Source organism: Psittacula echo (assembly GCF_963264785.1).
Source record: "Psittacula echo genome assembly, chromosome: 1".
Classification (NCBI taxonomy): Eukaryota; Metazoa; Chordata; class Aves; order Psittaciformes; family Psittacidae; genus Psittacula; species Psittacula echo.
In genome coordinates this window covers 86,363,809-86,390,440 of record NC_137735.1, presented here as the reverse complement: position 1 = coordinate 86,390,440, position 26,632 = coordinate 86,363,809, and the positions used below count along the sequence as shown (strand labels likewise).

Sequence of the window (26,632 nt, the reverse complement as noted above, 5' to 3'; positions counted from 1 at the left end):
TGTCTGGCCGGGGGTTGGCAACGGGTGCGTGTTTTGTTTTAATGGAATAAATTTGACTTTATTTTTTTTGTATTAAGTAAAAGAAGACTGGCTCTTGCTCCTGTTCCTGGTGAGAGCTGGAGTGTGCCGGAGGGCGGAGGGTCAGGCCTTTCAGGAGATGGGGGTCCATGAGGAGCTGCTGAGGGAAGGAGGTGCCACCGGGGCGGGACAATCCCCATCCTTTAAGCACCATCACCGCCGCCTTCCACCTCGCCTTTATCCTCTCCAGGGCCGGGAATGGGATCCACGTGCTGGCGGGTGTCCCGCAGGCAGAGGGGAGACCGCAACACCGGACCCGCTCCAAGAGTGGCCGCAGCGTGCCACTTCCCGCCTTTGTCACGCCCCCTGATGAATATTCTAATGAGGGGGCGGATCCCCATATGCTAATCGCAAGCTGCTGATCGCTGACGCACCATCACACCACGCGCCGCCGCGGCCGCCGATTGGTCGGGGCCGACCTGGTCTCATTGACAACAAACCCAGGGGGGCGTGGCGGGGGGCGGAGCCTCCGGGCGATCGGGGCGGCACAAGATGGCGCGGGGTCGGCGGCGCTTACCGGCAGCCTCCGCTTGAGCGCCTGCGGCGGGGTTCATGCGCCGGAGCGCCGGGCCGCGGCGGGGCCCAGCGCGATGGAGGGCGGCGAGCTGGGTGTGGAGAGCATGGACAGCCTGACCGAGCTGGGCGACGAGCTCACCCTGGGCGACATCGACGGTGAGCGCCGCGAAAAGGGAAGGAAGGAAGGGAGGGAGGGAACGGCGTGTGTGTGTGGGGTTGCTCCCGTGTTTCCCCACGGTCCCGGGGTGCTGGTTCCGCACGGGGGGGTTGGGTAAGTGCGCGAGTCTTCCCCCGTGTCGTGCCCCTTTTCCGCCCCGGTAAGGGAGCGGGGTGTTCGCCCCGGCGTGGTCGCGCTGCTCGGGTCGCGGTCTGGGGTCCCCGCACGCGTGGGGTGCCCCGCCGGGCAGCGCTGGCCTGGCGAGCGGGCACGCGTGTCTCCCCGCGTGGCACGGGCGGCCGGTGACGGTTCCCACCCGGGATCGCCTCACAGCCGCTCCCAGGAGGCTGGGCCACGCCGGGGGTGTCGAGGCTGTAACGCGTGTGTGTGGGCTCCCTCCCGTGGGGCAAACAGTGCTGGCCGGGCCCCCCCCGTGTGTCCTCGGTGCTGCACGATGGCCGGAGCTGTGCTGCCACTCGTGCCTGCGGGAGGCCGCGCCTTGCCCCCCTTCACTGAAACAGGTGTAACTGCTTAAATTTCACCTTCCCCCCCCCCCAAATTTCCTTATTTTCATCCCAAAACTTCGCCCATCGATGGCAGAGCTCAGGCTCGGTGTGGTTCCCACTGAAGCGCAGGAAAGGGAAGCGCTCCCGTGCAACACCTCGCCAGGAGTTTCCCAAACAGCTCCTGAAAACCCATTACAAATGTAATTTCTCGATGAGCTGTCAGCTGGAGATGAGGACCTGGCTCCATTCCGCTGCTCTGCTCGGCTGTAATCCCAAAGAGAGCTCAGCTCTGGGGAGCTGATGGCCAAAGCGTGCTTATTTAGCAGCTGGGAGGTGAAACTGAAGCAGTGCTTTTGAATTTCTAGTTGTGATTGATCTGCAGTGTAGAGGGGGGCAAAATGTATACCCTCCTGCTTTTAATGTATCCCGTGTAAAAGGAGAGTCCCTTGTGAGAGCGTAAGGCACTTAGTTATATCACTCTTAAAGTTGGTGCTAACGAAAGGTGGTTGCTGTGATTAAAGCACCACGTAATGACTTCTCAGGATCCATATGGAAACAGAGTTCTGATGAACGTGGAGCCACGGTGTGCCCGGGGAGGTGTGATTCAGAGCGATGAGTAACTGAGGGAAAGGAGCTTCGCCTTCCCTCCTCCCCAGCTCCCGGGGTGGATTTTCCTGGGGGGAAGTATATGGCAGTCCTGCTTTCTTGGGGCTTTTTTTTATGCTCCATCTGTCATGGATCCATCTCAAGGCTTGAAACTTTGCGAGGGCTTTGATTTGGTTTCGAGTTGTCTTGTTGGCAGGTCTTGGTGTTCCTCTCCCCTCCAGGCTGAGGGACCCTCGCTGCCTGATTTTCATGCTTGGCCGTGGAGGAGGAGTGACACTGACTGGGCAGATGCACCAACTGCTCTGGGATGTTGGAGCTCACCAGGATGCTGCTCCAGCATGGCGCACGAGGCTGATCAGGGGTTCCTGGTGCTGAGCTGGCTCTGCCTCCTGCCCCAGCACAAGCTCCTGGTGTGCTGGAGAGCGAGGCCTGAGCTGGTTGTGGATATGAGGCACGTCTGGTTTCAGGGTGGATGAGTTGTTTGTCTAGGCTGGGATCTCCACTGCTTTCCATTCTCAAAGCCCCACATCTCCAGGAGCATGAGGGAAGACCAGCCCATGTGCAGGAGAGCTGAGCCACTGCCTGGGAAAGGCAGCTAAAGCCTCTCTCTGCCAGGTGTTCTGGGCACTGGGCAGTGAAAGTGCTCGGTGAGTTTGGTTTCACAGTACCTTATGGACACTTTTTAGCCTTGATCTGGGCCGGAGTAGTCTTCTGCAGTGACATCTCGCTGTGTTAGGGGCCAAGACCCCTTCAACACAGAGGGTGTGGATGATATGGCAATGATGGGTTTATCGTTGATAGTTGTCCTCAAAAAGCACCTGGGCTTTCCAGCGGTTACTAGAGACACTCTCCCTGTTCTCTGTGTAGGCAAAGGTGTTTTAAAGAAAGGCAGAGATTTGGATTTTGGGTGTTGTTATTTCTCCCATTTTTGATTTTTCTTGTGCTGCTATTAGGAAAGCTCTTGGGCACTTTAAAAGAGGTGGGTTGGATCCTCTGGCAGTCTGATTCTTTAAGATTAATCATTAGACATTTTGCACTTAGTCAAAGTTAAGTCTGTGATAAAGATGTGATTTAGCTCATGAGAGCAAGAGTAGTTTCTTTTACTAAGATATTCAGTCTGTATTGAACACGATGTTCTTTAAAATGCAGTACTTGAAATTTGGCTCTTACACTGGAATTTGCTTTTCCAGAGAAAATCGTGTCCAATTTATGTTTACTCCCCACTTGGGGTAGTGCTCTCTGGTAGTGCAATAGCAGTGCCATCAAAATGAAGGTCTGGAGAAGTACGTAGTTGGGAATATCAAGTTTACCATGTTGAAGGTTTTTTGGTATGGTCTTAGCTATAGTCAGTTGGAGGGTGAAAAGCTGCTTAGTATCCACGCAGAAGCATTAAACAGCCCTCCTTGCCCCAGTAGGGTTTTGTGGGAGTTTGCTGAGATGCTGCATTAAAAAAAACCCTAAAATCTTTCATGTCTCTAGTTAAAAGTGGAGACAAAGGTTTGGTCCAGCTGGTCCCTGAGGGCGGCTGCTGCTCCATGCTGGGGAGCTGCGTCCCTGCGTAGCGTCGGGTTATAAATAGGTCAGGAGGGCACATCCCCTCCCAAGCTTCTCCATGCAACAGGCCCGAGTTCTTAGAGCAATGGTCATGGTCAATGCTTAAACATTTCTGAGGGTGTGGAAAGATTGCTGTTGGAAGGGGAGTAGTATCATGGAAATAAAGCAACATGGTGAAACATTCATTGAGGGAGCAGGAAGCTTGGAGGACAATCCCTTTGCTCTTCCTCAGGAGCATCAGACAAATAGATTGTATAGCATGTGGGTGGCATTTTGGAGCAGCAGATGAATAGCTCCCTTACTGCTGGGACGATGTCCACGGAAACAGTTAGTGAAGAATTTGCTTCTCCGAACCCCCTTCATAAACCACAGCAGCAGTGTCTTTTGGGTTTGTGGATGAGAGAGCTCCTGGTATAAGGAGCTCTCTGCTGTACTTTTTCCTGTAAACCACAAAGCTATTTTCTGCTTTCTAAACCCGAATTCATGATTTAGTTATAAACCCTCTGTTACGTTTGTGGGTCCCCTCCCTTTTTTCCTACTTCCAGAAGAAAAATAAACATGGCTTTCAGAGAACGGTGGTGGAGCCAGTGCAGCCTGGGCAGATCCTGGGGTGGGGAAGGATGTCTGACTCCTCGTGCCACCTCCCACACAGAACGGGGGAAGCATTCAAGTAGATTAGGTGCGTAATTGGATTACATTGGATTAGATGGAGAGAAAAGGAAGCTTCACTTATGAACAATGATCTCCTGATTCTGCATTTCTTTTCCTGTGGGGGGAGAGCTATAGTGTTGCGGTAGCACCCTCTCGATGTGGGCTGAATAAATCATGGAGAAGGTGGGATGGAGAGAAACTGCTGTGCAGTGATTGCGGGCAGGGGTAAATAGGCAAAAAACCAACACAGAAAGTTATTCTGGTTGTTTAAACACTTGTGTGGATTTCTCCTTCTTTCAACACTTCTACAAGGTGGTGTTTCCTTTAGCGTGTTTTCTCCAGTTTCTGGTGTGCTTGAAAGTAAAACAAAGTTAAGATGAATTCTTATTCCATTTCTTCATTTTCCAGATACTCAGTGGGGCAGAAGGGATAGGGGGCTTGAAAGCACTCCAAAAGCTGAGTGGGAGAAAGGTTAGTGCTGGATTTGCAAAGGTGCTTGGTTTCTTCCTTGTGCAAGGGTTAGACTGGAGCAGTGATTGAACGAGAATAGCATTTTCGATATGTTGGAGGTGGAGAAGTTCTAGTCTGTGCTTGGATCTTGTAGTCTGGGAAGGTGGTGGAGGGAGAGTCCTGCTCTTTGCTCTGAACAGCGAGAGGCAGGTGGATGCTGGCCACCTCTCTGTTTCTGTCTGGAGATGTTCAGTTGGTGTGGTATGTTCTCTGGAGGTTTTGAATGACCCAGAGCTCCCTTCTGTGCACACATGCCATCATCCAAGTCCTGTTGTAGTGGTGGGTGTCAAAGCATGCGGGCAGTAAACCAGCACTGAATGCATTTCCTTCTGTTTTACAGAGATGCTGCAGTTCGTCAGTAACCAGGCAGGGGACTTCCCGGATCTGTTCTCGGATCACTTGTGTGGCACCTTCCAGGGCAGCAGCAATGGCGGGACCCTGGAGCCGCAGCTGCCGCGGCCGTACAGCCAAGTGCAGCTCCAGCGCTTCCCACCATCCCCTGCATCCCCCCAGCTCCAGAGCCTGCCTGCCAAAGCGGCACAGGCAACACCTCCGGCCCCTCCGCGCTCAGCCCCGCTCCTGCAGCCTCGGCCCCCACTCCAGCCCCAGCCGCAGCTCCAGCAGCAGGCTGTGATGATTGCACCGACCTTCAGCTCTGCTCCCCAGACCAGGATTATCCAGCAGCCTGTGATCTACCAGAATGCAGCCACCAGCTTCCAAGGTAGTGGTTGGGGTGCTCACAATAAACAATGTCAGTGTTCAACCTCCGTGACAAGCATGGTGATCTGTGTAATGCTGCCCATGGCATGTCCTTTCTCCTGCCTACTTGGCTTTGGAGTCATAAATGAGATCTTTTGTGTGGTCTTTTGCAGTAGTTGTCTTCTTGGTGCTCTCCTCTGTTGTGGTCTTCTCTCTTAAGATTCTTGGGAGGCTTGAGGAAAGTATGGCTAAAATATGGTTGTTGGCCACGCTGCCCTCTCACTGATGGGTGCCGCAGGCAGATCCAGTCCTGAAGCCTGTCCCATGTGGCAGTCCAGAATGAAGGCGTGTTTGAACTTCTGAATTCTCAAATGCAGTACTTGCATTGAGCAGAGGCACTTCTAAGGACCTTTAACGATGACCGGAGCTTCCTTTGTGAATGCTGGTTGTCTTGATCCTGTTCAGTAGGTATTGATTCTTTACACGATGAGTAGGATCCTAGGGACCACCAGGATGAGCAGGAGCGAGCAAGTGCTGGTTGGATGTACTGCGTAATGTCACTGAAGTCATGAGTCCTGTCCTAGCAGAGCAAAGGTTTTTGACTATGTTTTCTCTTAGCTGATCCTCTGTGACTCCTGGGAAGCTTCTATTCTAGGTGCAGTGTCCTCTTGCAGGAGGCACCAAAGGAGCTGGAAGCTTCCCAGCGTGTGGGATGTGTTAGATGAATGCTGCCTACTGAGAAGCTCTGGGAAGAAGAGGAATGAAGCTGGGAGCGTTTGCAGGCTTCATAACAGAGACCTGTGTCTCTGGTCTATTTCTTGATATCTCTCTTCTGCTTCCCAGTTCTCCAGCCTCAAGTCCAGAGCCTGGTGACGTCCTCCCAGGTCCAGCCAGTTACCATCCAGCAGCAAGTGCAGACTGTGCAGGCCCAGCGAGTGCTAACACAAGCTGCCAACGGCACCATCCAGACATTAACGCCAGCCACAGTCCAGACGGTCGCTGCACCGCAGGTCCAGCAAGTTCCAGTAAGTGAAAATACAGAATGAGGCAGGGATCCAGCAGCAGAAGGAATTGCTTTTGCGGGTCTGGTCCCATGGCTTGCCAGGGAAAAGGTGGTGAAGCTTGTAGAGCTGGCGGTCCTGGTCCTTGCTTTTGCACAAGCATTTTTATGTGTGAGAGGTATTTTTAACCAGTCTATGTTCCAGACGCATCTTACTTCAAGTCATGTGTGAGAGTCCCTGTTGCGAGCTGTGGTGTGACTTCCAAGTAGTGGGCCACGTTCAGAAACCATTTTCACTGAATCACATGCATAACTAAACTTGGTCTGAAATATTCCTGTAACTTGGTGCTGCCAAACCAGATTGGAAACCTTACTTGAATAAGCTTTCTTTGACTTTTGCCTGCTCCTTTGCAAGTCCACCACATCTACAGTGTCTTATAAGGGCTGGCTGATAGTGGAATGTCTTCTTCCAATTCTTCTACCACAGTTTCTTTGATCTTTTTGCTGCTACAGTGTCACATGATTTTGTTTTAAGATACATGGAAGACTTTTTCACTCGTGTTTGTATTGGATAGAAATGTTTGTGGCTAGGAGACTCTCTCAGTATGGCAGAGTTGCTTTGGCTCAGTTGTGTTGTGTCATCTACAGTGTTCTCCATATTTAAGAGTCAGCAAGGTATTTGAAAAAGTAAGAGTAAGCTGTATTATGGCAAAATAGCTTGCAGTTGACGTGGACCTGCTTGATATTCACGGTACGAATTCTTTCAGTGACATTGGAGGGGCAAAAGCTACTACAGGTATTTGCCAAAGTAAATGTGTCCTAGCCATGTTAGACTCTGAGTACTCAACCAGTTAATACAGACAGCTAGTTATAGGTGTAATTGGAGAGGGGAAGGGAGCTTTTCCAGCAGCTCTTTTGTGGGTTTTTCCATACTTGTTTACATCTGTTGGTTGGAAAACCAGCGTCCTGATGCTTCCTCTGCTCCCCTCCCTCCAGCACTGTTCAGAGTGTCTCATGGTCAGAGTTTGCATGAGGGTCTGACAAAAACCATCCAGGTGATGCAGGTGAAAGAAATACTCGCCCCACTACATCCACTGATGAGTTACAGCTCTGCCATCGCTTACTTCTGGCTACTGAGATCAGCAGGGAAATACATGCCTGCTCTCACCTTCACCTCTGACTCTTTTGAACTTAGGTTCTGGTCCAACCTCAGATCATAAAAACGGACTCTCTTGTCTTGACAACCTTGAAAGCGGATGGTAATCCTGTTATGGCTGCAGTACAGAACCCAGCGCTGACAGCACTCACTGCTCCCATTCAGACCACAGCTCTGCAGGTACCATATGAATGTTCTTCCTTCCTCACTGACCTGCTTTCCTCCTGATTCAGTGAGGAGACCCGGGCATTAGTATTCTGCAGTGGTGGGAGGGGTTTTGAGGGCTGCTCTAGACACGTCAAGAGCAAGTAATACCCTGTTTCTGCCAAGGCTAAACACACAAATTGTACTTTCTTGGCAGCCTCCCATGGCCAGTAAGCAAAGACCAAGGGCATGTTTCTGTTTACCTTTTTCTGGTATTACAAGGAGAGGAACATGACCTAAAAGTTCCATCCAGTTTTTAACCTCTGGAAGATACTTGAAACTGAAAGCTAACTCACTCAGAATACCTGTGGAACATTCCTTTACCCCTCAGTAGTGTCTAATAGCAGTATGTTGGATCTGATAACTGAAGCTGCTCTTCAGAAAGCATTTGCAGTGAGGACTCAGTGTAATCATTGGAGATAGCAGCTGTGCTTCATGGCCTCCACTTCTTATCAACTCTGAGAAACTTCTGCCCCCAATGACACATTTATTACAATCTTGCACATTCTAACATACCTCTAGTCAAATATTTACTGGGGGAGATAAAATTGCATGTCTAGGCTTAAGTTTTGACTTTTGTATAGCATGGTAGGCTCCGTATGTACTTGTTCACAGCCAGGCTAAAATCTTCACTTAACCTGATTGCTTTTAGCTGACTTTTTCATACAGAGATGAGGCTTTTGTGATTGTGTCTGTACAATATAGGATATCTAAAGCATTTTGAACACATTGAAATTTGGTGGAAATTGGCCAAGGAAAGGTGGAGGATTTACGTTCACTTATTTGTCAAGTTCCAGCTTGAAATGAAACTCAATTAATTTCCAATATCCAATTAGAAGACTCTTTTAGTGTCAGAATTACTCCTGCAGATGCTCATGGCTAGTTTATCCTCACTTTTGTTAGTCTGCCTCTTGACAGAAGTACCTCTTCCTTTCCATAACCACTTCCCTGATCCTTGGTGTACTTCAGAGAACACGTGTAACATTCTCAGTCTTGTTTTGCTGGATCAAGCAGTTTCAACTTTCTTTACTACAGATGTCCTAGAAGCCCCTCTGTGCAACTGTTTTGGTGACATTTGTCATCTTTTATCACAGAGTACATGCTGCTTTAGTTTGGTGTAGATGGTTTATCCTACATCTAGATGTCCATATTTGAGCTTTTCATGCCAGTGTGTATCCCTCATTGTCTTAGTTCCTCATCTTAAGGCCTTTTTATAAGTTATGGATCTTTTTTCGTCCATTTATTTGAATTCAGCAACTGCAACGCTGAAGCCAAGGACTTTTTTCCATAGTCATGTCCTTTCTAACACTGCCTTTACCAGTTTGGAAGTAGCATTGCCTGTTGCTGATTCAGTGACTTTATTTGTCCACAGAAGGGGTGGATTTGGACACTTGAGGTGTGAGGATTGTAGAAACAACAAGGAGTCTTGGTTCATTTCGCTATTTAGTGGAGGAACAGAGCATGGTATTGGCAGAAGAGTGTTGATGCCCTTGGAGAACAAGCGATGTTCTTGCTCCCCAATGACCAGTATGCGAGACAGAGTGGCAGACTTTTCCTGTGTTGCTGTGCCAATGCTCATGCCAGCTGAGGTGGATGGGATGAAACTGGCCTATCTCTTCTTTTCTGAGCTTTACAAACTTTCCCTGGTTTTTCTTTCATTTACTTTCTTTTTTCTTTTACCGTCATAAACCTTATCTAAATTGGTCGACTGTTTGTGACACTTGTTACACATGGTCTCTGTAGACCCTTGTTGGGAGCAATGGGACCATTTTGACCACAATGCCAGTGATGGTGGGACAAGAAAAGGTGCCTATCAAGCAAGTCCCTGGGGGTGTCAAGCAACCAGAACCACCTAAAGAAGGAGAGAGGAGAACAACTCACAACATCATTGAAAAGCGTTACCGGTCATCCATAAATGACAAGATCATTGAGCTGAAGGACCTTGTCATGGGCACAGATGCCAAGGTAAAGATGTGGAGTAAGAGCAAATCGTGTCATAAATTCTTTGTCTTGAGGTGCTCGTTGCTCTACTAAGTGCAACTGTTGGGTACATGTGACTTAGTAGTATGCACACATGTATTGGGATAAGACTGGTGTCTTATCCTTGCTATCAATCACCTGTGTGATGGAAAGCTTGATAATTGTATTCAGGAAGGGTCACCTGTAAAATGCTTACTTTATTGTGCTAGTGGTGCTGTTTCTTGAAAATGAGCTATACCTTATGTGTTGGTTCTTTTGTTAGGCTTAACTTATGTAGGCCCTCTATGTAGATTATCCAGGTGGATGTTTTGATCACTCTGCCAGACCAGAGCTTACTTAACTTTCCTTTTCCATATAACTGCAGTAGAGATGAAGGTTTACAGAGTTTTCCAATATATTTCCTTTAGATACTGAGTAGTAAAAACTATTTGTTCAAATATTAGAAACTTTCTCACACCATGTATTCAGGGTTGCTCCATTCATGTTACCTCATGCTGGCAGAGCAGGGAGTAGTGTTGTTGCATGGCCTCCTCACACATGCGTGCACTAGTGAAGTCACCTCCTATTGCTGGGTGGAATTGGAAGCTTATGTTTTAAAATCACTGGTAGTGTGCAGTGGTTTCCTAGTACTTTGGGCTTGTGTTTACAAGCTAACCTGTCTGCTGCTGCTGGAAGCAAGTAATTTCATGAGGATGGTCAAGGGAGTGAGGCAAGAAGAGAGCCACTTATCTCATAATTAAACAGTGAATGATGGTTAACAGACAGCAGCTTGTTCCATGCCAGAAGAGCCACTTCATTTCAAAACTGTGGTGCTTTCAAAGGACTACTTCTGGCTGAAACCTAGATGTGAGTTCTGTTGTAATTTGGATGTTAATCTGTTTCTATTGCACTTTATTTGTAAGATCTGTCTGTTGCCTTGGCTGCGGAGTGTGCCCTGCTGTTAGTTTCTTTACAGTTGCCGAGTGGTCGTTTACACCCTTTTTCTTTCCATCAGCACATGATACAAAGAGTTGTGGTATCCCTACAAGGCAGGAGTGACCCTTTGATGCTCCCCATGTAAAATGCCTTCTATGTCTTAATTCCTTGCAGATGCACAAGTCTGGAGTCCTGAGAAAAGCCATTGATTACATTAAATACCTACAGCAGGCCAACCATAAGCTGAGGCAGGAGAACATGGTTCTAAAGCTGGCTAACCAAAAAAACAGTAAGTTATGGAGGCTGTGCAGCAGCGGGGAGGGGACACAGCATAAATGTTGAGATGCCTCTTGCAGTTTCTTATCCTTGACGGAGGTTGTATCGATAATGACTGGTGTTTGGTGTCCAATCTGAGTGATGCTGGCAGGATGCAGGATCAAGAAACATGTACATAATGCACTCTGATTTTTGCAGAGCTGTTGAAGGGCATTGACCTAAGCAGCCTGGTTGACAACGATGTGGATCTGAAGATTGATGACTTCAATCAGAATGTGCTGCTGATGTCTCCTCCAGCCTCAGACTCGGGATCACAGGCTGGATTCTCTCCCTATTCCATTGATTCAGAGCCAGGAAGTCCACTCCTTGATGATGCAAAGGTATTCGTGACTTCAGTTGTCAAATTCAAGGCATGTACTTCAGGGATATGTAATGGCCAGAATTTAAGTTCTCCTCATTCTCAAGAGTAGAACCAGCAGACATCTGGCAAGCAAATCTGTAGGGACAGAGAACCCTTGTAAGGAAAAGGAGGTGCATTGGTGTGTTTTACCTGTTCTTAAATAGTTGAGACTACTTCCTGAGCTGTATTATCTGAGCCCATACCTTAGCTGCTAGAAGAACTGTACTTGACCTTCAGCCCCTGTAGAGTCTCTGTGGACTTACGGTGCACGTTCATGACCTGAAGAGCCCATGGTTTTCCAGGGATATATATACATGTCCAATGGATAAGCAGGAGAACTTGGAAATGGACGATGACATTGGCTGTAGTTAATGATACTCTTAAGTAGCCACAGTAACAGACAGCTGTTAGCTGTCTTTGGCTGAAGGTTAGCTTTGTGAATATCATAGAAGAAGTAAAGGCAGTAAAGGTTAATCCTAGCCTAACCCAGGGATCCAGTTAATGATAACTGAAATAATTGGGAGCAGAAGGAAGGTGAAGGCACTCAAATACTTCAGTCTTACCTTACTAAGCTAGGGAGAGCTTCACTGGAGTTCTGGCTGATCTTGACCTAAAAAGCAAATTTTAACATTTGTTTTGGTTCTCCTTTTTCCCTACTCCTCCCTTGGCATAAGTATTTTTTTGTTCTGTAAAATAAGCAGGTTTTTTCTCTGTTTTTTCACTCCTTTGAAGGTTAAAGATGAGCCTGACTCTCCTCCTGTGGCCCTTGGTATGGTGGATCGCTCTCGAATACTCCTCTGTGCTCTCACATTCCTTTGCCTTTCCTTCAATCCTCTGACATCCCTGCTGGACGCCCGAGGAACCCCAGAGCCCGACAGCCTGGTGCGGCATGGCTCCGGCAGGAACGTGCTGACTGTTGAGTCAGGTAAGGAACCTGGATAGTTTGGACCACAGGAAGTGGCCAGACTTACGTGGTCTCCCTAAGGACCTAAAAGCTGTCATCTGCAGTGACAGCTGCAGGTTGCGAGGTGGACTTTTGGTGTGGTTCGGTGGGATGGGTTTGTGTGCTCAGGGAGTTGTACACCTTTGTTTGATGGTTGGGAGGGGTAGTGCAGGGCTGGGTGTGGGAGGAGAGGCAGTGAGAGTGCTTGGACCTGGTTCCAGTTTACATCCACATCCAGCGTTGTTCTTGCACAGAACCAGCCATATGTGGTGAGGTAGAGGGAGTACCCACTTGTAGCCCAGCAGCCTGGGCTCTCGGGATAGACCCTAGAAAAGTAGTTCAGGGTAAGGAGCTTCCTCCTGTCCTCACCAGTCCCTGAGACATGTTCACTTTATATTTGTTTTTAAGGTAACTGACAGGTTTTTGTAACTTAATAGGAAAGTAATAGGTGAAGAATTACTTCAGAGACAGTGTTGCTATGGGGTCTTGCAACTGTCTTGTTCAACACACTTGTTCCATAATATTCGTAGTTTGGCGTACAGCAGCTTAGGGGGAAGGCAGGGGATTCTGCGGGCATGCTGTCATTTCTTTGACTGGTAAATATGCTTCCTTAATTAGGACCAGAAAATGACACTGAAGTAATGAGTACAGATGGATGTATTTAATAGAAAAATCAGAATACAAGGTACTCTAAGAAAACTGAGCGCTGATTCAGTTTGGTTCGTGGGTTTTGTTGATTTTCTTTTTTTATAAACTTGGTGTGTAAAAATCACTACTTTTATTTGGCTGGGAGTGTTGTGGCTTGGAGTTTGGATGAAGAGCTGTAGGTACAGGTGTTTCCTGATTAAACTGCAGCCTTTGCAAAAGTTGATACCACATGTGGCAAGCGTAGCAAGACATCCTTCTGGGTCTTCTGCTCCTCCTATTGCTGGGCTTTTAGTGTCCAGATTAACTCTTACCTTTCCTTGTTTGGGATGTCCATTGCAGATGCGGGTGGCTGGTTCGGATGGATGATGCCCACGCTGATCCTGTGGCTTGTGAACGGCGTGATTGTACTGAGCGTGTTCATAAAGCTCCTCGTGCATGGAGAGCCAGTGACCCGGCTGCACTCCCGGTCATCGGTCACCTTCTGGAGGCATCGCAAGCAGGCAGACCTGGATTTGGCACGGGTAAAGCTGACTTGTCATTTTGCATCAAGTGCATCCTCTAGGAGAGGGCTTGGATAAATGTTGCCTAGTGAGACAGTGGTTTGGCATTTGCAAGAGCATGGTATTCAAGTGGATTGTCCTGTCTGATTTCAGATTAATTGGTGCTAGGTTGTCTTAAGTGGATTCAAGATAACCTAGCACCTTAGACTTCCCTCAGCCTAAGTTAGCAGGGCTGGATGTTGGTATTGGAAGGGGTTCCTAACTTCTGTCCTTGTTGCTTGCTGCTGCAACTTGTAGCTGTCTCCACAGCAAGGTCTTAGGTTTTGTCCAGAGTCTGGCTTTTGCTATCTGCTCTGTCTGCTGTTCTCCAGCGTTTTGGAAGTTCTCCCCATTGTTGAGGCAACATTTGGCTTTTGATATGGGGAAACTTCATGTTGTTTGAGAAGGCAGGAAGCTCCTGTCCCCTAGTGCTGATGCGTCTCTCGGACAGTGCAGGATCAAACCCGTGTGTGGAAAGATATGTGTAAGGCTAAATTTGAAGCTGGTGTAAGTTGCCTTCATCTTTACCCTTAGCTAAAGACGTTGTCCTAGCTTGCACATCAGCGTGTCGTGTTCTCAGTGCCCAGGAGTGTCTCTGTGATGGTGCTTTTGTTGTTGAACCCTTTCTCATGTTATTTGCAGGGGGATTTTGCCGCAGCTGCGTCAAATCTGCAGACTTGCCTGTCGGTACTCGGCCGAGCACTGCCAGCTTCCCGCCTGGACTTGGCCTGCAGCCTCTCCTGGAATGTCATCCGCTATAGCTTGCAGAAGCTGGCGCTGGTTAGGTGGCTGCTGAAGAGGACTTCTCATCAGTGGCGGGCAAGGGAGGCCACTGCAGGCTTCGAGGACGAGGCCAAGACCAGCGCTCGGGATGCGGCTCTAGCGTATCACAAGCTCCATCAGCTTCACATAACAGGTAGGAGCAGAGGTGAAGGATCTGCTGTCCTCATTTTGCCATATGAGAAGGTTCAGAGCTGATCCTAGAGGATATAGGGAGAGCACTATGGCCTCCCTTCTCCAGGAGGACTGCTGTTGGAAATTAGCCTGACAAATTTCAGGAGCCACTTCCTAGAATACAACAGGTTTAAGCAATAGGAGAGCTCTGTAAAAAGGGCCAGAGAACAGCAGTATCTTGAGTTGGGTGTTCCCTAGCATGCACAGATGGCTGAGAGTTTTTCCCAAGCAGCAGTTGATAGAGTCCAGACACCTTTTTGCTGCTGTTAAGGGCTTGTTTCATCTGTATCACTTGGGAACATTATATGGAAGCAGGGGCTGAGGTTAATTGCTGGAAGAACTTAAATATCTGAAGCTGTGTAGAGCGCCAGTTGGTGTTGATAAGCTTTGAAAACCTGTGTGCCCATGTACTAAGGAAGTGCTTGAATGTTGCTTGTGAACGGTTGTTTTTGCTGTTTCCTTGGCAAGCCAATTTGCAATGTTAATAGGCTCCAGGCACATCAGAAATCCAAGCTAAACTTCCTTCTGCCTAATGCTGTGTGAATTGTAGCCATGCCACCAGGGATAAGTAGTTGTCCTCAGTATTATCTGTGTAGGTACAGATGGGGACTGCAAAGGAGTTTTAAGGTAGTGATAAATAGCAAGACAGATATTACTGATGCTTTTATCCTAACTGGTTTAGCTGTATGAGGCTTTCTGAAGGTGGATACCAGCCTTGGTATCTGTGGAGGAAAGACTCGGTTATGGTTGTTTTGTTGCCTGACTACAGAGTAGGCATATGTGGTTGTAAACTTCTCATGTCAACAGGTCCTTCTTGAATCTCTAGGACAGTAGCCCTGCACATCATGGCAGTGTTTAGCAGCTGGCACTACTTCACTAAGAATTAACACTTTTTTCCTTTCCCTCCTGGTGCAGGTAAACTTCCCTCCAGCTCAGCTTACTCGGGCTTGCACATGGCCCTGTGTGCTGTGAATCTGGCTGAGTGCGCAGAAGAGAAGATCCCATCCAGCACAATGGCAGAAATCCACCTGACAGCCGCGGTTGGCTTGAAGACCCGCTGTGGGGGCAAGCTGGGCTTCCTAGCGGTGAGTTGTGGTCTCCTCTTCCATCACACCTCCAAGCAGAGCTCTGGGAAGGCCTGCAGGCTGGCATTGCTGCAGCTCAGGGCATCTGTCAGCACAATAATCACAATATGGTCTGCAGTTATGATACAAGCTGTAACTGTGATATGACCTTTGTCCCCGGTGGTGTCTCTTTCCCTGGGTGCTGTTCTCAACCTTAGCCTCTCCTTTCCCCAGAGCTACTTTCTAAGCCAGGCTCAGAGCCTGTGCAGCTCGGAGCGGAGTGCCATTCCTGACTCGTTGCGTTGGTTGTGCCACCCCTTGGGGCAGAAGTTTTTTGTGGAGCGAAGCTGGACGGTCAAGTCGGCTGCAAAGGAGAGCCTGTACTGCACCCAGAGGAACCCTGGTGAGAGCCGCTTCTGTCCCGAGTGCTTGCCCTCATAGCACTTTGAGCCTGGTTATCTCTCCACCTCTCAGGCAAAAGAGGGTGTCTTGTTTGAGAGCATGCTCTTGTACGTGGACTTGACAGGCAAGAGAGGCTGTGGAGCTGAGAGGTGTGTCTTCAGCCTGCAGGACCTGGCTTTCCCCCTTTGGATACAGTGCTGTGTCATCATGCTTGTGTCTTTATATGCTGGAATGCAACCTGCATGTGGTCGTGAATGTCTGGGGGGTGACTTTAGGGTGAGCAGTGTCATATGGCAGAAGTGCCAGAGGGATATTTGGCCAAAGGCTGCAGCTTTATAAATGGATTAAAGGGTTAAAAAGGCCCTGAATCTTAGTCTTTAGAAATCATTTCATTAATTCCTCAAGTATTTCCGTCTACTTGCTCTTCCTCTTGTTCCCATGTTTTAATTCTTCTTTTCAGTTGTATTGGAGGGTGGCTATCACTGTATGCAAGTGGAGTGGTTTGGGTTTTGTTTCCTCTCTAGCGGATCCTATTGCACAAGTTCATCAGGCATTTTGTGAGAACCTGCTGGAGCGAGCGGTGGATTCACTTGTGAAGCCTCAGACTAGGAAAGAGATAGTGGAACAAGAGGAGGAGGAGCCATGGTAAGTTCACATGCTAGCCACGGGTGCAGTCTCTGGGGCAGAGCTCATGACCACTCTCTGAGTTCTCTGGGACAAACTGGGTGGTTAGTCCCTATTAAAGACTTGAAATAACAATGGAAGTCTGGCCACCACAGCTTATTACAAGAGCGAGCTCTGCCTCTTTGTATTAAAACATCCAAAGTCAAAGGTGATCCCGTGTGTAGTAAGGATTTCTGGTGTCAGCTGGCGCAGTCCTGATCGATTCCTGAACTGAACGAATGGTGCCTTCTCTGCTGTGACCAAGTTTAATGTTCAGGAGTGCTAAAATTAGGGTGCGCATACCAGCAGAACATACGTGCAGGGCTCTAAGAGCATGAAGGTCTAGCGTGTCAGGAAGTGACACCCCCCCCAGCTTACTATCTTTTGCATAAGCATTCTCCTAACTGAAGAGTCACATTTACCAGCAGTGAAAAATCAAACTGATGTGTTGCAAGCGGTGATGTTGGACGAAATTATCGTTGCCCCTAAGCTCTGTGACCAAATGAAAGGGGCTGGCAGGTGGGAATTGGAGCAGCTTTTTGTACAGAACCACCTTTTTCCTAGACTCCACAGGAAATGGAGCCCCAGCCTTTGCCAATAATTCAGCACTGCTTCTAGCTGATACCCAGATATACTGGTGCCAGGCAAACACTATGCAAATATGTGGGAAGCTCTGGAAGGATCCTGTCCCCAGAAAGTGTGGGTAAAAGCCTCAAATGGGAAGATAACCCATCATTTCCCTCTGTAGGGGAAATACTGCACATTTATCTTATTTAACTTCCTTTTTTTTTCCAATCTCATGCCTGTTTTCTAGCATTGTTGCAGAGAATGAGCAGCAGTTCAGTCTAATTGCTGCCACAGTACAAATGCTTGTGATCAGATGCTGCTGTTGATGATGAGATAAAGTAGCAGAATTTGTATAAGTGGGGTGGATTTGCAATATGCTTGTGGGAGCCCTGTTTCCTCTTGGGAAGGACTAGCTTGAGTAGTACAGCAAGCTTTTTTTGCCCCTCTCTAGAGGTAGGAGCTCAACATCTTCCTCTGTAGCATGTCCCAGGAAATTAGATCATTGCTGCATGTGCTGCTTTTCCTGACCAGCACTGTGAATGCGTTGTCACTTGCGTTCATATGTATTTGCATATATGCAAATAACCACTTGCAGAAGAGTAGTTCAGCCACTTTTAGAGGCGGTGATTGAAAAGGAGCCTGTAATCAACTCGTAACATATGTGCAGCATCTCTGAGGCTGAGGCTTCTGGAGTTGACTATAGTTCTGTGCTGGTCCACTTGCATGGGGAGGACTTGCATGGTGAGGCTGCTCCTCCCTGAGCATTGGCCTGTGCGCTTCCACTCTCAGGGTGGTCTCTTCAGTCCAGCAGTGTTGTGTTTCCTGCAGAGCTTGAACTTTCTGCGGCTTTAAGGGGCCAGCACAGTTTAAAAATGCCTTGTGATTGCCGAGAAGTGCTTTTAGGCCCTGGTATCCCCTGTTTGACAGCATAGAATCATAGAATCATAGGTTAGGGTTGGAAAGGACCTTAAGATCATCTAGTTCCAACCCCCCTGCCATGGGCAGGGACACCTCACACTAAACCATGTCACCCAAGGCGTCATCCAACCTGGCCTTGAACACCGCCAAGGATGGAGCACTCACAACCTCCATGGGCAACCCATTCCAGTGCCTCACCACCCTCACAGTAAAGAACGTCTCCCTTATATCCAATCTAAACTTCCCCTGTTTAAGTTTGAACCCGTTACCCCTTGTCCTGTCACTACAGTCCCTGATGAATAGTCCATCCCCAGCACCCTTGTAGGCCCCCTTCAGATACTGGAAGGCTGCTATGAGGTCTCCACGCAGCCTTCTCTTCTCCAGGCTGAACAGCCCCAGCTTTCTCAGCCTGTCTTCATATGGGAGGTGCTCCAGTCCCCTGATCATCCTCGTGGCCCTCCTCTGGACTTGTTCCAACAGTTCCATGTCCTTTTTATGTTGAGGACACCAGAACTGCACACAATGCTCCAAGTGAGGTCTCACGAGAGCATAGTGAAGGTCTGCCTTGCTTCTTGTTTCAGTGAGTTCTCCAGTGCCATGGAGTACTTGAAACTGCTCAACTCTTTTTTGGACTCAATGGGAAGTGGACCTCCACCCTTTGCCAGCACTTCAGTGCTCAAGTCTGCCCTGGGTAAGTCTGGCAGAACCGAAGCTGTTCCAGCTGGAGGAACTACTGCTGATGCCTGTTCTCTCTCTCTTCACCACCTCTCAAACTCCAGGCAGGGAGAAGGGCAGCCCTTGGAGTGAGACTTGATTGCTGAGCAGCAGCACACCACAGTGTGGTATGGGATTGCATGTTCAAGCTGCACCCTGAGCCCTCACCTGAGGGCTTGCTCCTGGCAATGCAAAGTGGGAGGAAGGGTGTAGCTTACAGACAAGCATAGCACTGTTGCCATTGGGTTTTTTCCACTTAATGACCTATTGGACCCAATACAGGTTGACCTCACTTTCACAGCATCTGTCCTGCAGCCCTGGCTGTAGGCAAGTTTTGGGCGTATTTCAGGAGGCACTTGCGTTTTACTGTCACAACAAGATATGTAGACTCCCTTTGAGCCATGAGCTCATCTGGGCTTGGCTGGTAGCAGGCTCCTAGAGTATTTGTCTTGCTTAGTGTTGGTACAGACAGCACCTGGCAGCTCACTGGGATGCTGCTGGAGCTTTAGAGACGCACAAAATGTGCTGTACCTACAATGTGTAGAGCAGATATACAAGAAAAACTAGACATTTATTTTTCTAGGGATTATTTTTTTTGCATAAAGGGAAGTCTATTTTTGAGCCGATATTGTAATGTAATTTTAAAGCAGGTCAGAGTAGCAGAGGCGATGTCCTTTGGGCCTAGGTAAGCTTTGGGAAGTTTTTCAGGGGGTGTGAAATAGTGGGGGAAATTATATAAGGAGACCTGATTTACTGGCTTGATTGTGATTAGTGCCAAGGCACGATATATATGAGTGGAGCTGTTACTTTGGGGTGGTGAGTGGAGATCCTTGTTGGGACGGAAGTTGACAGGTTTCTAGACTAGTAGACAGGTAAGTCCTTGCTGACAAGGTACAAACCTGGCAGCCACGACTGCTTGCAGTTAGTGTAGGGTGTTTGCCTGCTGCCAAGTTCCCTTGTGTTCCTGCAGCACATTCCAGCATTGAGCTGGATGGCTGCATTCCTGTGGGATCCGTTTGGGCTCATTAGCATCGATCTCAGTGGAAGGAGCCGGGTGTCCCCTCTGAAGCTGCAGCTCCTGATTGTGTTCCACAGGCCCTGACGTGGTGTGCAGATGGTGGTCAGCAGCGGTGGCGATGGCAATCGGTTGGCTCAGAGGGGACGATGCAGCCGTGAGGTCGCACTTTGCCGAGGTGGAGCGCATGCCGAAGTCCCTGGAGATGTCCGAGTGCGTAGGCCTCAAGTGATTTCCAGACTCCTGCCCCTTCTAAATGGGGGTGGCTCTACCCCTAATGCTGTCCTGTGGGGCTGCCCCTACCTGTGCTCTGGAGCTGCACACCTCTCAGGCAGCTGTGCTCAGCAGTTCACATGTAGGTCAGGGCGTGCAGGCTGATATCAGAGCTGTGGACTGGAAGTGTCAGAATCTCGTCTTTAGGGATTTCTTTTGGCTTTGTTCTAACTGCACAGCCTCCCACCTTCCAAAATCAAACAGAACTAATGCACTGATGGAAAGGCTGGTGTCACCTTCTTGGTTCTTTTGCACCAAAGCACCTTTGCCAGTTTGCTTTCATCTCTCTGTGTAGTCTGTGTTTCTGTAAGAGAAACAATTTCTATCTTTCTTTCCTGTCTAAGAAATGATATCTCTGCTCTTGTAGATGGGAGGGTGAAAGCTGATGCTGGTTGCTGCTTGAGCTCAGCTCCTTGAGCTTCTTTGTGGCAGCCTGACATGGTACTGCTTGAAAGCTGCACTCTCTTTCTCTTCCAGGAATGCCCTGGTGAAAGCCACCTTCTACGTGTGTAAAGCCATGCAGGCCTCACTGTCTGGGAAGGCAGATGGACAGCAGAACTCCCTGGGTCACTGCGAGAGGGCGAGCAGTCACTTATGGAACAGCCTCAACATGAGCAGCAGCGTCTCCAGCACAGTCCTCAGCAATGTAAGAGTTACAAGCCTGAGATAGCACATGGTTTGTCTTGGTTATAAGGTTGATCTTGCTGCAGGTACATAACTTCCATGTTGTATCAATATTCACCATTCATCCTGTGTCTCATGGGAATAGAGAGAAAACTTCCTACCTTTCCTTGCAAAGGGCATTTACATCTTTCTGCCTCTGCTGTATGGGGGAGCAGAGCTGCAGGTACAACATTGTTTCCTGGGCATGGTCTCAGATAGCTGAGCTCTTGCTCATCTGCTGCCAGTAGCTGTCACCCCTTTCTGGTGCTTTGACCATATCAAGTTTGGCCCTTGGAAATCATCTGTCTCCATTCTCTAAGTGAAGTTTCTGACACCTGTAAAGCAGGACCTCATTATGTACTGTCTGCTGTTCCTGGCAGCACTCATGAGTGTTTGAAACCTTTACTGGAAAAGTGGGACTGTGCTATTTGTGTGGGGCTTGTTTCTCTTCTTTGCAGGATTACCTAAAGGTGGATCTTCCCTTCATGGCATATGGGACAGAGTTCTGGTCCCTTCCGTCCCTCCTGGGTGGCAGCTGTAGTGCATTGTAGTTGCATTGCATGTTGTGGCAGTAACTGTGCAATGTTTCTGCAGTGCAGTACAGAGGCACTCTGCTTCTGCAGTGTGGGTAGGGTCCCCTAAGAGCAACTAGGACAGCAGGCGATGCTAGGGGGCAGCAGCAGATGGGGAAAAGGGATTCGAGCTGTGTCAAGACTGCCTGTTTATTCTTTTGCAGGTAGCAAGGCTGTCTTTACACTTTACCCTAGTTAGTATCACTGTTTGGGCAGGAAAGCCTTTGCAGAAGGCTGGGGCATTGCTGGTGCAGTATCCCCTTGGGTCGAGGTCAGCCTTGTGGAGGTGTTGGACCTCCTTGGACACAGCTTGGTGCGTGCTCCTTAGGCTGGACCTCTCAGTGTCGGGCTCCAGAGATGCCACTTGGGCAGAAGGCAAAGCCCTGCTGCCCAGGGTGCATCGTGGTGGGGATGATGTGGCAGGGAGGGCCCCTGGGAGGGCAGGAGGTGCTGTGTCTGCAGCTGTGTAGCACAAGGCCTGTTACTCGCCTGATGGGATGTGTTAATAAGCGTGTGTGCCCGGGCGCCCGGCTCTTGCAGATGATCCAGCTGCTGGCCTGTGACTTGCTGCTCTCTCTCCGCACCAGCCTGTGGCAGAAGCAGGCGAATGCCAGCCAAGCCCTGGGTGAGACCTACCACGCCTCGGCCCCCGAGCTCACGGGCTTCCAGCGCGACCTCGGCAGCCTGCGCAAGCTGGCCCACAGCTTCCGACCTGCCTATCGCAAGGTGATGCTTGCCTCCCCTGTGTGCTTAGCTGTACCCCTTCCCAGGGGAAGCTGTGGCCCCTGAAAGTGTAGGGTGTATGTGGGCTTGAGCGGTTTGGATGCTTGGGGTAGGACGGTTTGCCATCGGCAGCCTCCATACTTTCTCTTGGTGGGTGATGAGGGAGGTTCCCATGGGAGTCCGGTGCATGTCGGGAGATGTCTGCCTTAGTTTCTACCTAGAAAGCAATCACATCTGTACTGCCAAGCAAATACTGTGGCATTCTGTCCTGTAATGGGGCTTCAGGCCAGGTCAGTCCCTCTAGTGTGAGTGGAAGGAACACTTGGCCATGTTGGTTCTGCAGGTAGCCGGGGGGGATCAGATGACTTCTGCACCTGCAGAGCATCAGGCACTTCTCTGGGGTTTTCCCCCTACTTGTGTTTTCCTTAGTCTGTCTAGTTTTAAGCCTCTGTAGAGGAAATGTTGTATAATAGGACAAGAGAGTTGTCCTGGTATTGTCACGATTCTGAATTTCAACGTTTGATGCTGTTACTGAAGTGCTGCACTAGCAGCCTTGGGTGAGATGCCCACCTAGGCCACAGTGCCGGGGTTTGCAGTTCCATTTTTCCACCCTGTTCCTGCTCTTGTGCCTCCCCCTTTCCAGGCCACTTGCTGTTATGTGTCAAAAGTTTTTTTCCTCCCTCACGGTTGACCTGACCTGCAAATTCCCCAGAGACAGGTGGGAAGATGAGGGAGGAGTATGGAAATGGGTCTCTGCTGTTGGCAAGGCATCAGTGCTCCGCTCTGGAAATGCGGTGGCTGAGGGGTGACACACGGTCAGCACCAGCATCACCCCTGTGCCAGCCCACCTCTCACCCTCCATCCCACCTTTCCTTCCACTTCCAGGTCTTCCTCCATGAGGCTACCGTGCGCCTGATGGCAGGCGCCAGCCCTACCCGCACCCACCAGCTGCTGGAGCACAGTTTGAGGCGACGCACGCCCCAGAGCAGCAAGCAAGGTCAGCCACAGGGGTCCCACTGGGAGGGGACAGTGCTTGGGCAAGGTTAGGGGGGCATAGCGCAACCTGCAGCCTTTTCCCTGTGTCTGAGGGTCAGGATAATGATCTCCCATCACCCTATGGCTCATGGTAATGCTTCTGCCTTGATCTCTGCGAGCTGGCTACTGTGAGCTGCCAGTCCTGGGCTGGTGGTGTCAGTGAACAGGCTTGAAGACATTTGTCTTTGTGCAGCCACACGTGCATGAAACTTGGCAGTCTGGAGTTTGGGGAGGTAAATGCAAAGGCAGAAGCCAGGAATCCTAAAGGGGAGAGCCAAGAGACATGGTGGTGGTTGTAAAATGCTTGGGTGTTTAAGAGAATGGGCAGATGTGTGTGCTGGTGCTGGGATTGAGCCCTAGGCAGTGAAGTCAAAGGAACCATCTGTGTAGAAGACATGATTGCCAGTCCCTGCCTGACTCCAGCTCAGACTGCTCTCTTCTGCTACCTAAAGGTGCTGCAGGGTGCCCCCCACTCTAGGCACAGCCGATGATGCCAGCCAGTGCTCAGTGATGCCAGTCAAGGGCCCACATGGTGGGGTTTGTCATGCAGGTGATAAGCTTCACCCTTCGCTTTCTCCTCTTTGCCTGTAGGTGAACTGGACACCCTGCCAGGCCAAAGGGAGCGAGCCACAGCCATCCTGCTGGCCTGCCGCCACCTTCCCCTCTCCTTCCTCTCCTCGCCGGGCCAGCGAGCGGTCCTGCTGGCTGAGGCTGCCCGCACCCTGGAGAAAGTGGGGGACAAGCGCTCCTGCAATGACTGCCAGCAGATGATCGTCAAGCTGAGCGGGGGCACGGCCATCGCTGCCTCCTAATGCCGGCGTGGGGCTGCCTTGTGCAGAGCCTGGTTGACCCTCAGCCTGGACTTCCCTTCTGGAGCTTGTAAAAAACTAAAGTGTGAGGTTAGGGCTGTGCTGGTGGGGTCGTGATGGGGTGGGAGAGGGAGGGTTTTGGTTTTGTTCCGCTTTTTTAATTGCCCCAGGTTTAGCTTTATTAGCCCCCTTGCTTGTTCTCAGGCGCTGCTGCAGGAATCTTGTTCAGTTGAGGTTTTCTGTCACCGTGCCTGGGGCTGTTGGGAAGCGCTGCCCCAGCCTGGAGCCCCCATCCCTGCTGGGGGGAGAAGCCCGCACGCCCAAAGCATAGAGAAGTGGCACATCCAGTGTCTGTTCTCAGGGGCATCTTGTTCCCTTCCCAAACACCTCTGTGGAAACCTTTGGGGAAGGCAGAGAATCTGCTCAAGCCTTGCCCCGTGGGGTTGCTGAGGTCTGGGGCTGTTCGCAAGAGAGGGGGGGAAGGCACCAGCTTTCCTTGAGCTGTATGTAGGGAAACTGAAACCCCCTAGACCCAACATACAGAGGTGCTCCGGGAGCGTTGCTTGGGGCCAGTACTGCCCATAATTTACCTATGGTTTTTATACAGGTTTTTTTATAGGAGTGTTTGTGGCTTTACAAAAACATAGGGACCGATGCAGCAGATTTCCCTTCCTCTCCACTTCATGCATCTCCTTCCTCTGACAGCTGCCTCTGGTTTTTGGCAGGGTTCTGGGTTTGTGGCAGCTCTACAAGCAGAGCCCCCTAGAAGGCTGGGGCACCCCGGGTCGCCTGGTGCTGGGTGGCAGCAGAGGCGGACGTGCGGCGCCCCGCACTCAGTGTGAATGAAGGGTGGGTGCTGCTCTGGTGCCTTTTTGTTGATGCAGAAGCAATTTTTAGGAGCAGGTTTTTAATTTTACTCAGCTCCCAGCCCCAGAACTTGTGTTCAGATGTTTCTCCTTCCCTTCTCCAACTGCTCAACAGCTCTGGAGCTCCAGCAGGGACTGGGAGAGAGTGGTTCCAGGGATGAGTCTGCCAGCTCTGTTACCATTGCTATTCAGAGCACTTTGACTTGCAGGTGATGGATCGCCTGTGACTTTCCAAGAGGGGGGGGGCAGACTGGGGACAGGGAGGGAACGGTTTGCCCTCTTTTTCTCTGCCTTTCCTGTTGCATCTCTCCAAAGAAGTGCACGCACTCCTGTGTGTGCAAATGTGGAAACCAGTCTTCGGCAAGTGGGCATCCCTGTTTCTCCGTGCAGTAGCTGGTCTGTGCTCCGTGTCAGCACCTAGAAGCACTTGGATATGGGCAGCAGCCCAGTCCGATGCTGTCCCCGTCAGGCCTGTGGAGCCTGATCCCTGCAAACTCAGACTGGGGCAAGAAGCTTCTGTGTGCATCCAGATTTTGCAGAGGGGCGTGAGAGCTTGAGCTCCTTCCAAATTGAGGGGAAAGAGATGGGGACTTGTCTCGCTTGCACAGGATCTTGGCATCTGGGCTGGGGATTTTGTGTGCTGCAGCATTGAACACAAGTGATGCTGGTCCTGGAGTTGATTGGCTTCAACAAGGTGGAAACTGTGTCCAGGAGAAACTTGTCTCCCAGGAAAGCCCTTTCTCAGTGACCCTGGGCTATGGATGCAAACAAAAGATGCTTTTGTTTTGGGGACCAGAAGAGGCTTCCCTCCACCCCCCACTTCATTTTGGGAATAATATCTGGTGGGCACCCTGCTGCAATGGCCAGGAGCCTGTGCTCCTCACCCTACAGACAGGCAGGGGCATCCCTTGCTTCCCAGTGTCTGCAGTTGGAGGAGAGCTTACCCCTTTGAAGGGGAAGAGGTTGCTCTTGGGTGTCTTTGATCAGTTCGGGTGGGTCTTGATTGCCCATTCCTGAGTTTCCTAGCTTATTGGTGTTCCTATTTTGGGGGATGGATCGCATCCTCCTACTTCCAAGTGTCTCTCACGGTGTCTTCCTGGTCCTCGTTTTTTCCTAAACCAGAGAAACTCCTTACCTGGGGCAACCTCCAAGTTATTTCCCTGGGTCTGCGTGCTACATGAGGGAAGTTTTGTGCTTTAGTAAAGCGGGGGGGAAGTAAAGCTTCAGGAAAACCATGATGCTGAGGCTTCACTTGTCTCTAAGGGTGGACTGAGACCTGGGCTGTAGGGAGTATCAGTGGGGCTGGGAGGCTGTGAGGCATGACTCACAGAGGAAACCAGCACTGCTGATTCTTCTCTACCCTCTAGGGCTAGGGGTCTTTGCCCTGTTTTTTCTAGACTCTTCATCAGTTTGCTGTCTGTCTGATCCTACACCTTTTTTTATACGTCTCTGTGTGTGTGTGTGTGTGTGTATATACTGTAACTTCTTTGTTTGTTTGTGGGTGGGAGAAAATTGTTTATGGGATTGTGTGAAGAAATCTATTTATCCACGTGGAGGCTGGAGTAGAGATGATTTGTGATAAGAGATGCAACTGGTGGTGGGGAGGTTCCCCAGGGAATATATCTGCTGTCTGAAAACCCTGTGCCAGGGCTCCTGAGCATCTGGTACCTAATAAAGGTGAATGTTACCACCACCTCCTGCCTGCCCTCTTTATAGCCCTCTTCATCCTGCCCAGCTGCTGCTCTCAAGCATAGCTGAGCTTGAACCACGCTTCAGAGACATTCAGTCATGCAAGTGGCCCAGGAAGCTGTCACTCCTCTGTCTGGATAACCTGGACAATGGAGCTGTATGGCTCGCAATGAAAAAGGGCCCCTTGGTGGATCAAGTGTGGTACCTCTGTGCTCCTTTGGAAGCAACCCAAGGAGCTGATGGCTTGAGCAGGGCCAAGTGAGGCAGAGCTGGGCCAGAAGCCTGCGATTTTGGGAGCATCTGCATTCACGGAGAGCTTTTACCTGACCTTGCTTGGAACAATGTCCTTTCACTCCATCTCTGGTTC

At 49.9% G+C, this 26,632-nt stretch overlaps 1 protein-coding gene across 3 annotated transcripts; it reads left to right on the top strand.

Annotated features, from left to right (window-relative positions):
* Positions 1 to 553: 553 nt before the first annotated feature.
* Positions 554 to 26,269, top strand: SREBF2 (sterol regulatory element binding transcription factor 2). 3 transcript variants are annotated; one of them, XM_080638036.1, is made up of 20 exons: positions 554 to 750; positions 4,919 to 5,299; positions 6,121 to 6,302; positions 7,473 to 7,613; positions 9,381 to 9,602; positions 10,707 to 10,821; positions 11,007 to 11,188; positions 11,941 to 12,133; positions 13,139 to 13,320; positions 13,981 to 14,254; positions 15,208 to 15,377; positions 15,591 to 15,759; positions 16,283 to 16,403; positions 18,488 to 18,597; positions 19,716 to 19,848; positions 20,386 to 20,554; positions 21,684 to 21,869; positions 22,752 to 22,863; positions 23,493 to 23,795; positions 24,436 to 26,269. In XM_080638036.1, exons 1-19 carry the CDS (start codon positions 669 to 671, stop codon positions 23,711 to 23,713), a joined length of 3,345 nt encoding a protein of 1,114 aa, XP_080494162.1. In that variant the 5' UTR covers positions 554 to 668; the 3' UTR covers positions 23,714 to 23,795; positions 24,436 to 26,269. The 3 variants fall into 3 exon arrangements, with proteins under 3 accessions (XP_080494162.1, XP_080494160.1, XP_080494161.1); XM_080638034.1 differs by having other exon boundaries at positions 4,919 to 5,302; XM_080638035.1 differs by having other exon boundaries at positions 4,919 to 5,302; positions 23,493 to 23,800.
* Positions 26,270 to 26,632: the final 363 nt, after the last annotated feature.